This window comes from Hemiscyllium ocellatum, chromosome 25 (genome assembly GCF_020745735.1).
Source record: "Hemiscyllium ocellatum isolate sHemOce1 chromosome 25, sHemOce1.pat.X.cur, whole genome shotgun sequence".
NCBI classification, from domain to species: domain Eukaryota; kingdom Metazoa; phylum Chordata; class Chondrichthyes; order Orectolobiformes; family Hemiscylliidae; genus Hemiscyllium; species Hemiscyllium ocellatum.
This window is the reverse complement of record NC_083425.1, coordinates 56,066,785-56,081,158: the sequence shown is the minus strand read 5'-3', so window position 1 is coordinate 56,081,158 and position 14,374 is coordinate 56,066,785. Positions and strand designations below refer to the sequence as shown.

Below are 14,374 nucleotides of genomic sequence, written 5' to 3'. Positions count from 1 at the left end.
TTCCCATGCTCCATTCAGTTTCTACAAACTCAAAATTACACCTAATTTTCTTTTTTTTTCTGTGTTCAGGTGAAGTAAAGGCTATGCCTCTGTTTGGATACAATATCTTCATGGTGAAAAAGACAAGTGAACATTGGATTCCAAGTCCATGCATTTTAGCAGTCAATCAGGATGATCTAATTATCTTAAATGAGAATACCAAGGTATGGTATACTACATGCACCAAACTTCTTGAAAATCTGCCCTGTATAATAAATTCCACATTAGGATATATTGGACACTGAGAACCTACATAAAGTGTCAAATTGCTACAGCCACATGACTCCTGACTGATATGTATCTAATAGCTTCAGACTTTTGATGTACAAGAGGGTCAAGGATTATTGGAACATTCAGGAAAGTGCATTTATGGCCACTGTCATATCTGTCATGGTATTAATTAATGGTAGAGCAGTCTGAATGAGACAAATGGCAGACTTCTGCTCTAATTTCTTGTGATTTTATGAACAAGCCTGCAGTGTTCTGCTTGTTATTTGATGATATATCTGCACTATAAGCTTGCCAATTTATAAGCATGTTTGATCTGTAGAACTAATCACTTGTTGCAGAATGACCTCCTGAAGATCCCTCTGATGGAGATCCAGACAATGCGCTCCTTGCACCCAACCAATGGATCGAAAATCCGAGAGATGGAAATCAATTTTGGCTCTTCAACCAAACCACAGACAATCACCTTTGAACTGAAAGAGGTAAAATGAAATATAAATTACTGCAGCTTAATAAGCAGGCAAAATAAATTGGCTAACCTTTCATCACTGACTTTGGGATTCAAATCCAGCACTTGCTGAGACTGATTGCTAGATGTAGAGGGGCTTGTGAATTATGATATGATAGCTTGAATCCAGTTCTTACTTAGTCAGCAATACATAGCTCCAAATTTACTTACTGCTAGGCCCACTCAGAAAAGCCACAGAGTGATTGACATAAATTGAAAAATATTGTGGTGGTACAAGAGGGATTTCTCATTTGAGTTTGTGACTGACAATCATTGTTGAAAGAGAAGTAAAGGAATTATGGACATATGTTGAGAGAGACCCACACTGTATCCAAACAATTGATAATCGATGTAGACGATGGGTACTTGATATTGTTTTTCTTTAATAAGGCATCTCTCACCCGAGGGATTAAATAAAATAGAGTCATAGAGAAGTACAACATGGAAACAGACCCTTCGGTCCAACTCATCCATGCCGACTAGCTATCCTAACCTAATCTAGTCCTGGATGTAGGTTTGGTCACTGAGCTGGGATGTTCGTTTTCAGACATTGTGTCACCATGCTAGGTAACATCATCAGTAAGCCTCCGAATGAAGCACTGGTGGTATGGCCGCTTTTTATTTGTGTGTTTAGGTTTCCTTGGGTTTGTGATGCTATTTCCTGTGGTGATGTCATTCCCTGTTTTATTTTGTCAGGGGGTCAATGTGTTTGTTGATAGAGTTCCAGTTGGAATACCATGGGCGGCACGGTGGCACAGTGGTTAGCACGGCTGCCTCACAGCGCCTGTAGACCCGGGTTCAATTCCCGACTCAGGCGACTGACTGTGTGGAGTTTGCACGTTCTCCCCGTGTCTGCGTGGGTTTCCTCCGGGTGCTCCGGTTTCCTCCCACAGTCCAAAGATGTGCGGGTCAGGTGAATTGGCGAAGCTAAATTGCCCGTAGTGTTAGGTAAGGGGTAAATGTACAGGTATGGGTGGGTTGCGCTTCGGCGGGTCGGTGTGGACTTGTTGGGCCGAAGGGCCTGTTTCCACACTGTAAGTCTAATCTAAACCATGCTTCTAGGAATTCTCGTGCATGTTTCTGTTTGGCTTGTCTTTGGATGGATGTGTTGTCCCAGTCAAAGTGATGTCCTTCCTCATCTGTATGTAAAGATACTAGTGAGAATAGGTCATGTCTTTTTGTGGCTAATTGATGTTCTTGTATCAAGTGGCCTTGGTAGAAACCAAACTTAGGTATGTGAGCAGGTTGTTGCTGAGCAGATGCTGCTTGATGCACTGCTGATGACAACCTGCATCACTTTACTGATAATTGAGAAGAGACTCAAATAGTTAAATATGGAGCTGCCTAACATCCTTTTGATTGAATGCAGTCATGATGGTAAAGTGGTTGTGAGGCTTACTGTAGCCTCCAACAGAAAATCAAGTAATAGCATGAACCATTATTTTGACAAGTGCTTTTTTTTTTTCTCCAGGCCAAAGAAGTCTGCCATATAATCGCAATGATACTTGATGAGCTTTTAATGCACAGTGACTCATGATCACACATGATGCAAAATCCAACCAACTGGAAACTCTATTATAGCTGCTAAATGAATTATCACTTTCGTCAAAACACAACCAATGCCTATCAGGAGCAGGAGAAGGCACTCCTCGTCTTGCGTGAAAATCAATATGGGTACTGAGCTGCAACCGGTGGCTGTGACTTACCTTCAATTGTAAAGTAAAGAGAAAATAGAAAAAAGGAACAACCACCACAATGTCACTCAATCTGGGTTGTTGTGTTTGTATCTTGGTTGGCTTTAGGTAGCAGACAGGCCATGGAGTGAAATCCGAAACACACAGCTATCATTGCGTGGACGATTTACAACAGTCTACGTTTATAACCCCAACCCTAAATGTAATAAACCATTTTAGAGTACTTCTCAAGATTGTTGTGAAAATATTTGGCAGTGAGCCACACAGTTTTTGGCAGGTATTAAAAAAGGGGTCAAAAGGCCATTTTTTTTAGGGCTATCTTGATAAAGTACAGATTTGAGATGGCCCAGGGAATACCTTATGAACTCAACCTGTAAGCCTCTCTTGGTTCGTCCCAGAGATCATACATTTGGTAGTCTGGTATAAAAAAACCTCTTGCAGACAGTTTAGTTTAATTTTAGTCATCCCCTTTATTTACTAATAACATCACTATCACAACATAACACTGATACCTCTAAGCCAGGCTAACTGGATTCTAATAACCCAAGAGAGTAGAACATCAGCTCTTCAAGATCCCTGGCAGACTACTCTGCTGAACCATCACAAACAGGCTACCCTTATACAAAATGTTTTACAAAAGCTGTACTGTCACAAACAGACTTTCTTTACAAAAGTTTACAAAAGCTCTGCATGTTCTGAACTGGACAGATAACAGTGAAGGACAATAACTTGGGAGAGAAGTTAACTGATACCGAGTTTCGTTTCGTTTCGAGATCAGAATCAAACACTGTTATTAATTTCACAAAGGAACAGCCGTGAATATTATCACTCGGTGTCCTATTTATGCAGATTCACTGATGTTAAGGCAAACGTTCTTAATTGCCATGATTTGGAGATGCCGGTGTTGGACTAGGGTGTACAAGGTTAAAAATCACACAACACCAGGCTATAATCCAACAGGTTTAATTGGAAGCACACTAGCTTTCGGAGCGATGCTCCTTCATCAGGTGATTGTGCAGGGCTCAATCGTAACAGAATTTACAGCAAAAATCTGCAGTGTGATGTAACTGAAATTATACATTGAAAAATTGATTGTCTGTTAAGCCTTCCATCTGTTAGAATGCAGTGATTTAGTTTCACTTCTTTCATGTATAAATCACAAAACCCTTCTTTTTAAAGTTGCATTCTCGGGTTAGCTGTTAACAATGGTGATAGCTAGACAACATGTTGAAGGTGTTAGCCCCCTGTGTTCTCTGTCTATGACCTGATGTTTAGATTGATTCTAATCTAAAAAGTGAGATAACAGAGTTTTACATAAATTCATGCAGTTTTTGAGCTCAGAGTTCTACATGAATGGATGCAGTTTTTGAGCAAAGTGCAATGTAACTCTGCACTCTCTAATTCACCACACAAAATATATGTGTGCATGTGGGTCTTTGTTTGTGTGTGTGTGTCTGTCTGTCTGGGGTGGGGGTTGTGAGTGTGAGAAAGTGTGTGTGTGTGTGGTGAGTGCAGAGTGTCTTAAGTTTGTGAGGGGGTGCATGTGCGAGTGTGGGAGTGTGTGTGTCTATAAGGGTGTGTGTGGGTGTCTGTGTGCACGTCTGTGTGTACCTGTGTCCGTGTGTATGTGAGCGTGTGTGTGTGTATTGCAGTGGTGATCACCTGTAATGTGACATGAACCCAAGGTCCCAGTCGAGGCCCTCCCTATGGGTACCGGACTTAGCTATCAGCCTCTGCTCGGCCACTTTCCTCTGCTGCCTGTCCCCTTATCCTCCCTGCCTATTTTCTAGTATGTAGCAAATGGTTTCTATAATTCAATATTACATTTTAATCTATAGACTTGCGTTTTAAGGCTATAGACTTTCTCATTCCTTCCTTTTGTCATTTCATGACAACTACGTAGCTTATGTAAGTATAATTCGTCCATTCAGTCGATTTGTATTCTCAATAAGTCAAGTGCTTCCTCTGGTGAGTCATTGTCCGGAGGAGCAGAGTCTGAAAGATACTGAATTTCTGCTTGAAAGTTCAGGCATGGTGGTGACAAGGGTCAATTAACCAGATTCCTATTTAGCTTAGGTGAAAAGCAATGTACAATCCATTTCATGCATTAGCCGACAACCATGTATATTCCTAGGATGAGACCAAGGACTATCAGTATGTCGAGGAGAAAGTGAGGTCTGCGGATGCTGGAGATCAGAGCTGAAAATGTGTTGCTGGAAAAGCGCAGCAGGTCAGGCAGCATCCAAGGAGCAGGAGATTCAACGTTTCGGGCATAAGCCCTTCTTCAGGAATGAGGAAAGTGTGTCCAGCAGGCTTTTCCAGCAACACACTATCAGTATGTCCCAAATGATCCATCTGCACCGTGACCATAGCCAGCAAGTAACACTCCATCCACATGTTTAAGGACAAGATTTAAGGTTAACAAGACTTCCTCAATCTGAAGAGTAAGGAATTCTAGAGTTTAGGACAAGGCGACTGAAGGCACAGCCACTAAGAGAATGGTGATTAAAATCAGGGTTTCACAAAAGACCAGCATTTCAGAAGTATATAGCCTTGCGTAGTAGTGGGGGCTGAGAGTCATGAAAACATGCCAGAGGAATTTAAATAAAGCGCTGGGAATGTGGAGTGGCTCAAGGAACAGCCGCGGAAAGAATGACAGTGGAACTTCATCAATAACTTCATTACAAGTGAGTTGTATGAGAGTTTAAAAACTCTAACATTGCTTACCCCAGGGAATGTTTTCCGCCTGCTTCATCAGAAACAACAGAAAATTGCCCCAAAATCCCTGAAATTATTCAAAATCAGACAATTTTCAACCATCCTCTTCGTTGCCAAGCAATGATCAGACAGCACGTGCCCCTGTACTGCGCAGGCGCATTGCCTCGCGGCCGGATTTGCGCCTGCGCGCTGTGGCCGGCCTGAGGGTGGATCGAGGCTGAGGTGGTGAATACAATCCGGATAAAACGAGCCGGCTGCGCTCTCAAGGCAGATGTGAGGGCCGAAGGCAAAGCTTTCTGTCATTATTATTCAGTCATTTTCTGCAGTGTAATTTGGGGCCGTCAGTCACACGCGAGAAACTCAGGGACTGGCTGCTATCAGAGGATTCCTTCACCAACTAGTCAAACCAATGCCAGCGCTATTTCCTCAATTATTCTACCGGCATTAGCCAAATCATAAGACATAGGAGTGGATTTAGGTCCATCGAGTCCACTCCGCCATTCAATCATGGCAGATGGGCATTTCGACTCCACTTACCCGCATTCTCCCCGTAGCCCTTAATTCCTCGAGACAACAAGAATTTATCAATCTCTGCCTTGAAGACATTTAGCGTCCCGGCCTCCACTGCACTCTGTGGCAATGAATTCCACATGTCCACCACTCTCTGGCTGAAGAAATGTCTCCGCATTTCTGTTCTGAATTGACCCCCTCTAATTCTAAGGCTGTGTCCACGGGTCCTAGTCTCCTCGCCTAACGGAAACAATTTCCTAGCGTTCACCCTTTCCAAGCAATGTATTATCTTGTATGTCTCTATTAAGTCTCCCCTTAATCTTCTAAACTCCAATGAATACAATCCCAGGATCCTCAGCCGTTCCTTGTATGTTAGACCTACCATTCCAGGGATCATCCATGTGAATCTCCGCTGGACACGTTCCAGTGCCAGTATGTCCTTCCTGAGGTGTGGGGACCAAAACTGGACACAGTACTCCAAATGGGGCCTAACCAGAGCTTTATAAAGTCTCAGTAGCACATCTCTGCTTTTATATTCCAACTCTTTTGAGATAAGAGACAACATTGCATTCGCTTTCTTAATCACAGACAACCTGCATGTTTACCTTTAGAGAATCCTCGACTAGCACTCCCAGATCCTTTTGTACTTTGGATTTATTAATTTTCTCACCATTTAGAAAGTAGTCTATGCTTTTATTCTTTTTGCCAAAGTGCAAGACCTCGCACTTGCTCACGTTAAATTCCATCAGCCATTTCCTGGACCACTCTCCCAAACTGTCTAGATCCTTCTGTAGCCTCCCCACTTCCTCAGTACTACCTGCCTGTCCACCTAACTTCATATCATCTGCAAACTTCGCTAGAATGCCCCCAGTCCCCTCATCCAAATCATTAATATATGATGCGAATAGCTGTGGCCCCAACACTGAACCCTGCGGGACACCGCTCGTCACCGGCTGCCATTCTGAAAAAGAACCTTTTATCCCAACTCTCTGCCTTCTGTTAGACAGCCAATTCTCAATCCATCCCAGCAGCTCACCTTGAACACCATGGGCCCTCACCTTGCTCAGCAGCCTCCTGTGTGGCACCTTATCAAAGGCCTTTTGAAAGTCTAGATAGACCACATCCACTGGGTTTCCCTGGTCTAACCTACTTGTCACCTCTTCATGTCAGTGTTATTACCCAGAGCGCACTACTCAAATCAATTTTGGTCCACTTCCCGAAGGAAATATATACTGGCATTGGAGGCAGTTCAGAGATGGTTCCCTCGGTTGATCCTGGGTAAGGAGGGGTTTTTTTTAAACCCCCACACTCCCGCCTAACTGCGGTAGTGCTTATCTTTTCCCCAGCACCCATGGTGTGTGTGTGCAGGTGTGAGACACAGTGAGAGACACAAGGTGCACGAATCTTTTATTCAATTTCCACCACCAGGAAGGTAGGAAAACACCCGAGTGGCCTGTGACAAGCAGTGCCCTTCACATCAAAGGGCAATGCTGTGTGATCAAACAGTGAAGGGGAGGGCAGGGACTAAATCAAAATAGAGTTGGAGGGGGAAATGATGCACTCCACTCCCTGCGGCGCCCACCTCTCCCTGAACAACTCCAGGGTGTTGGTGGACACCACGTGCTCCTTCTCCAAGGACACCCGGGCTCAAACGTAACCGCGGAAGAGGGGCAGGCAGTCGGCCCTAACGACCCCCTCCACGGCCCACTGCCTGGACCTGTTTATGGCCAGTTTGGCCAGGCCCAGGAGCAGACCCACGAGGAGGTCTTCAGACCTGCCCTCCCTTCTCCGTACCAGGTGCCCGAAGATCAGGAGCGTGGGACTGAAGTGCAACCAAAAGCAGAGGAGAAGGTTTTTGAGGAAATCAAAAAGGGAGTGCAAATGCCCACACCCAATATACACATGGTCCACGGACTCCACAGCACCACAGAACAAGCAGTTAGGCTGGGCGTCCGTGAACCATTGCAATCTGCGGTTGCAGGGGACTGCTGCTTGCAGCACCCTCCACCCCACATCCCCGAGAGAAAGTGTTTTGTTTTATGCTGAAATTGAGTAAATTGGGCTTGTACTCTGTCATTGTTGTGTACATTACCACAAACTACCTTTAATTAGGTTTTAAAGATCTCACAGATACTGAAAAAATGAACTTTCTGACTCAGTGAACAAACCTACACCCACTGAAACAACTACATAAATTTATTGCATGTAACAAACAATAAGACTTCAGTCAGCAAGTTAAGCCTCACAATTCAGCTTAGCTAATATTCAACAAATGGTGGAATTTAGCTACATTTCCAACCAGCAGTGTCTGTCTGGTTGTCCAACATACTCCTTGTATGTTGTAGTCCTTCAAAGTTCTGCTGCTGAAGAATCCTGAAGTTTGATTAAACTTCTGGAGTCATCAAGTCTGTAGTTTGCCTTCTTATCAGAATTAGCTTCTCTACTCCTTGTGACATTCAATGTTAACTGTTAAAAATACAGACTGTCCTGAAATTAAACCCCTTCACATCTTGCAACTCATCTTAATTGTCCATTTGTCATAAGGTGTTACCTCCTCTCTCCCAGGAAAATTTGTTTATATTGTTTTGACCCCTTCTTTCCAAGGATGGTTAATTGGTACGGTACTTTTAATTCCTTCATAAGTTTCTCTTTGTCCTTTTCATCTCAGGAAAATTATTCCTAATTCTTTTAATCCCTGAACAATTATTAAAGCCTTGAAGTTTACAATATCAGAACATCAAGTAGAAGACAGAGGGTGGTGGTGGTGGAGAGTTGTTTTTCAGAATGGAGGCCTGTGACCAGTGGAGTGCCGCAAGGATCAGTGCTGGGTCCTCTACCTTTTGTCATTTATATAAATTGGACAAAAGCATAAGAGGTATAGTTAATAAGTTTGCAGATGACACCAAAATTGGAGGTGTTGTGGACAGCGAAGAGGGTTACCTCAGATTACAACAGGATCTGGACCAGATGGGCCAATGGGCTGAGAAGTAGCAGGTGGAGTTTAATTCAGATAAATGCGAAGTGCTGCATTTTGGGAAAGCAAATCTTAGCAGGACTTATACACTTAGCGGTAAGGTCCTAAGGAGTGTTGCTGAACAAAGAGACCTTGGAGTGCAGATTCATAGCTCCTTGAAAGTGGAGTCGCAGGTAGATAGGATGGTGAAGAAGGCATTTGGTATGCTTTCCTTTATTGGTCAGAGTATTGAGTACAGGAGTTGGGAGGTCATGTTGCGGCTGTACAGGACATTGGTTAGGCCACTGTTGGAATATTACGTGCAGTTCTGGTCTTCTTATCGGAAAGATGTTGTGAAACTTGAAAGGGTTCAGAAAAGATTTACAAGGATGTTGCCAGGGTTGGAGGATTTGAGCTATAGGGAGGCTGAACAGGCTGGGGCTGTTTTCCCTGGAGCGTCAGAGACTGAGGGGTGACCTTATAGAGGTTTACAAAATTATGAAGGGCATGGATTGGATAAATAGGCAAAGTCTTTTCCCCATAGGTTTAGGGTGAGAGGGGAAAGATATAAAAGAGACCTAAGGGGCATTTTTTTCATGCTGAGGGTGGTACGTGTATGGAAAGAGCTGCCAGAGGAAGTGATGGAGGTTGGTACAATTGCAACATTTAAGAGGCATTTGGATGGGTATATGAATAGGAAGGGTTTGGAGGGATATGGACCGGTGCTGGCAGGTGGGACTAGATTGGGTTGGGATATCTGTTCGGCATGGACAGGTTGGACTGAAGGATCTGTTTGCATGCTGTACATCTCTATGACTCTAGACCACCTCCAACTCAACACTACTGATACAGACAAGGGCATGTTCTCCATTCCACCTCCTGAAGTCAATGACCAGCTGATAGTTGAGGGATTGTAATCTTGACACCATGCCACGAAGCTCTCTTTCCTGTACTCTGTCTCATCGTTTTTTGAGATCCAACCCATTACAGTGGTATCATCAGCAAATTTGTAAATGGAGTTCGAGCTGAATTTGGCCACACAGTCATGTATGTAAGATGCATGTAAGGAGGCTGTGTATGCTACCTTGCACCCTGATAAGTACTTCCAGGAGTCTTTGCTTATATTGTAGATCTATAGAATCCTCAGTATTTTGCTTTTACAAAATTAATGCCCAGAATGTTCAAGTTGTCTTATGTAGAAAAGATTGGTGTTTAGGTGAGTGAAGATAACTTTATTGGTTGCATAGAATCCTGCACAGTGTTGGTAAGGTACATGCAGAAAGGATGTTTCCTCATGTGGGTGAGAACAGAAGTAGCAGGCACTGTTTAAAAATTAAGGGTCATTGTTTTAGGACACACGAGAATTTTATTTCTGAAGGTTGAGCATTTTTTGGAATTATTTGCCTCAGAAGGTTGGGGGGGGTGGGGGTGGGGGATTGGTGGGAGGGACCACTGTAAATTCTTAAAACAGAGGTGGATTGATTCCCTTATCCATTAAGAATCTAAGGTTACTGGGGGTACATGGGAAGGGAATTTGCAACACAAACAGATCAGCCATTTTACTGAATGGCAGACGGGCTTGAGAGTCAAGACAGTTCTGCTTCTAATTCGTACGTTAATTCTCACTACATCTTTTGTTTATGATACAAATGGAAATCTTTAGGCAAATGTGTAAATCTGTGAATGACACAGGTAGTGTATTGTGTGGGTCATTGGTAAAAGATGTGGTATACATGACATTGCATCGGGAATAATATGTGCCTTAGCTCCTGTATATTAATTTTTTTGTGTGCTTACTATACTCATTCTAGGGAGTATAAAATTAACTGAAGGCAGAACTTGGGTCATCAGCGAATGTAGAGTTGAGTCACTGTGTGTGACATCACCTCTAATCAAGATGACATTTTCATGTGTCCATTTATCAGTTTCATCAGAGCTACTAATCTCAGCTAGAAGTAGAATTAAATTTATTGTCACGTGTACTCAAATACAGAAGTACAGGAGTAATTAAAAGTTTACAGAGTCACCCCACACGGCGCCATCTTAGATACAGAATAGAGAAATAAAGAAAAAAGTTACATTATTCAAATTGCAAGTTAGAAAAATAAGAAATAACATTTAAAAACATAAACATTATACAGTATTTCTATAAAAGACCTGCAGTAGATCAATGCAAGGGACTTTCACACGTTGTCTGATCAGGCTCATAAGCTGCTGACCGCCTGCACCAGTCCCCAGTGCAAAAACCGTTCTTGCTCCACTACGGGCATGCTAGCCGTCTTCTCTGCTTGGTCCTCCCAGCCCACTCCAGGCCTCCAGCCTGCTGGCTGTCCCAGCCCACTCCAGGTCTCCAGCCCTGCTGGCTGTTCCAGTCCACCCCAGCCTACAGCCCCACTGGCTGTCCCAGTCTATTCCAGGCCTCCAGCCCCGCTGGCTGTCCCAGCCCACTCCAGGCCTCCAGCCCCGCTGGCTGTCCCATCCCACTCCAGGTCTCCAGCCCTGCTGGCTGTTCCAGTCCACCCCAGCCTACAGCCCTGCTGGCTGTCCCATTTTACTGTAGGCCTCCAGCCCTGCTGGCTGTCCCATTTTACTGTAGGCCTCCAGCCCTGCTGGCTGTCCCATTTTACTGTAGGCCTCCAGCCCTGCTGGCTGTCCCAGCCCACTGCAGGTCTCCAACCCCGCTGGCTGTCCCAGCCCACTCCAGGTCTCTAGCCCTGCTGGCTGTCCCAGTCCACCCCGGTCTCCAGGCCCGCTGGCTGTCCCAGTCCACCCCAGGCCTCCAGCCCCTCTGGCTGTCCCAGTCCACTCTAGGCCTCCAGCCCCTTTGGCTGTCCCAACCCATTCTAAGCCTCCAGCCCACTGGCTGTTCTGCTGGATTTGGGCCTCCAACTTGCTGGCTGTCCCACTCCAAGGTAAGTTTCTTTTTTCAAAAAAAGAAAATGACAAGAAGAAAAAAAGAGAAAGCAGACAGAATAGATGATCCCAAGGCTGAGAAGCCCAGATGCAGTCTACTCCGCTGTAGCCACCTTGGAAAGCTATTTCCCTAAATTATGCAAAGGATGAGAAATGTTGAATTAACTTATGGATTTTTACCAAAAAATGACTCTTGTTTTAAAGGGAGTCAGTTTTTCATTCAAAACCCTACCAGGTTTTGGGGAGATAGGTTTAGTTGCAAGTTTTGTTCTTAGCTCGGCTTTGTTTAAAAGAAATGGACAGTTGCCATGCTAATTGTATCATTATTTACCACTACATAGAGTCGTACAGCATGGAAAAATGCCTTTTGGTCCAACCAGTCCATGCTGACCATAATCTCAAAGTAAACTAGTCCTACCTGCCTGAGCTTGGCCCATATCCCTCCAAACATTTATGCATGTTCTTATCCAAATATTTTTTTCAACATTGTTAGATTTGGCGTAAAAATTATGGGTTGTTAAATATTTATGAAAAATAAATCATACATTGACAGTTGTTTATTGAACATTGTGGCATTTTTAATCTTGAACAGATTAACAATTTTTACAACAATCTGTCACAACCAAATAGGAGTGACATATGTCAGAAACTAACATCACGCTCCCTAATATCCAATCCAGAATTGAGTCAGGGCACATTTTGGCATCAAGAGTTCCTGCCTCAAACCAGCATTTTACATTGACTGATAAGGAGCTTAAAAATACTGAAGACACTGAAGGAAGCAATTAAATTTGGTCCAGCATGTTTTGAGGACCACAAGCTCCAAAACTCTCAAAATCCAACGCGTCAGAGGAAGGTCAGAATCACACAACAGCAGAAGAACTCTCAAGCACCGATAACATATAAACAAGCAGTTCTGCCGATCTCATATCAGGCTTTTCAGACTTGAGAGAGCACACAGTAGATAAGACAATTTACAGCTTGGACATACTCAAAAAATAAGGAGACAACCAGGAATTATTAATTACTATGAAAGGAGGTACTGTTACCAAGCTCTAAAGTCCATGGGTCTTCTCTAATATGTTAACATTTGACAGCACAAAGGCGATTCCAACCCAAAGGATAGGCAGCAGCTTAATTTTGAAAAGCTGGTAAGACATGGAGTCCTTTAAGTAAATTCTCTTTGCTTTATTACACTGCCTAGCTTGATGCTGCCACCGTGTAACCCAGACTGAAGGTTATATTGAAGGGGGTGTATTCCTTTGACTGGAATATTAAATCAAGATCCTATTTGTAATTCATTTTGAGATAAAAATATTATTTAAAAAAGGGTATTTGCACTTCTGTAAACCTATCCTTTGTTGTGTCTGAGCTGAGGTTAATAGCAGCATCACACAATGGATCAAGATAACAGAATTGTTCAGAGAAATTTTATTCAAGTGAAGTTGTTCCAAAATCATCATTAATTACACAGAACAATAACCGTCCTATAAAATAAATTACTTCATTCTCATTCATCAGCATGGAGAATAAAGAGGCTGCATAGAAAAGGCTGTTAAATGGCTTGTTTCCAATCATCAATCATTCCAGATGGATATTGTCTTACCTGAGATTAAACATTTTTAAAGCATCAGTCACATATTAACTTTTCTACACGTAATAAACTAAATATAAACACAAAGCCCATAGTTTCAGACAGCATCAAATAAAAAGAATAGCTATGTTAATTTGAGGTTTCTCCAATCATCCTCATTCTCACACCTCCTGCAGCTTTTAAAGAAATTGTGGATTAGATCTTGAGCTTCTTCTTTTACTGAAAGAGATCAAAATAAAATGAACTTCGAATGAATTCAAAAATCAGTAGACATTGTATAATAAATGACAGCAATCCTGATATTCTAAGTAAATATTTAAATGTGTCACCTTAGATCTCTATGAAACTAAACTACTGTTTGACTGGCTCAAGTTGCTCATCACTCCCCAAAACAGAAGCTGACAATGAAATTTCCTAGGTAGAAAGTCAGAAACTGAAACTGAGTAACAAATGGGACATCATCAGGGTCTATGGACTACACCAGACTCAAAATGAGTAATCCAGACAATGCTTGGGTCAGAGGAAACAGGGAGACACATATATAGCATAAAAGACAACAGAAATATTGCATGTACAATAAACAGAGGCATGATGGGATATCTCAGTCCTGTCAAATTCAAAATTGCTGACACTCTGATCATCATTTCGTAATACAGAGGACAGCAAAGTTGTTTAAAAGGGCTGAAAAAATAAGCTGAGTAATTACAGGCTAGTCAGCTCATTTTACTGGCAGCAGGCAAATTGTTGTGAAAAATTGTTAATTAGAATATCAATTGTTATTTAGAAAGGCAGTCAGCATATATTTGTTTGGGCAGGTCATGTCTGTCTAACTAAAGTTTTTGAGAAGATTTGATGATGGTAGTGGATTTGGTATAATTATATAAATTCTAGTGAGGATTTTAGCCACTTCCTACAGGGCACACTGATCAGAAAAGTAAAAGCTCATGAGATTCAAGGGAAAATAACATTTTGACTCCAAAATTAATGTTTTTGTGACTTGGAAGGACACTTTTAGTAGGGTTCCATAGGACTTAGTATTGAGCCCCTTGCTGCTTGTGGCATTTATCAACAATTTAGATTAAAATATACAGAGAATGACAAGTTTGATGACGACAAAGACTTACCACGTTATTAAAAATTAGGAAAACTGCTGTAGACCAGGGAAAGCTATCAGTAGATTAACCAGATAAGGAGAGACGTGGTAAATAAAATTCAGT

General features: G+C 42.6%; 1 protein-coding gene and 2 long non-coding RNA genes across 3 annotated transcripts in view; 2 read left to right on the top strand and 1 right to left on the bottom strand.

Moving 5' to 3' along the window:
* The first annotated feature begins 639 nt into the window (after positions 1-639).
* Positions 640-2,700, top strand: LOC132827944 (uncharacterized). Its single transcript, XR_009646061.1, has 2 exons — positions 640-749; positions 2,247-2,700. It is a non-coding gene; the product is annotated as an uncharacterized LOC132827944 (long non-coding RNA).
* Positions 2,701-5,391: 2,691 nt separating this feature from the next.
* Positions 5,392-14,374, top strand: part of LOC132827704 (uncharacterized) — an 86,929-nt gene continuing 77,946 nt past the window's right edge. Inside the window, exon 1 of the long non-coding RNA XR_009646030.1 lies at positions 5,392-5,460. This is a non-coding gene — a long non-coding RNA (uncharacterized LOC132827704). The remainder of the gene's footprint in view (positions 5,461-14,374) is intronic.
* Positions 12,117-14,374, bottom strand: part of recql5 (RecQ helicase-like 5) — a 145,708-nt gene continuing 143,450 nt past the window's right edge. The window contains exon 19 of the mRNA XM_060844382.1: positions 12,117-13,376. Within this exon, the coding sequence (XP_060700365.1) occupies positions 13,282-13,376 (95 nt within the window). The 3' untranslated portion in view covers positions 12,117-13,281. The remainder of the gene's footprint in view (positions 13,377-14,374) is intronic.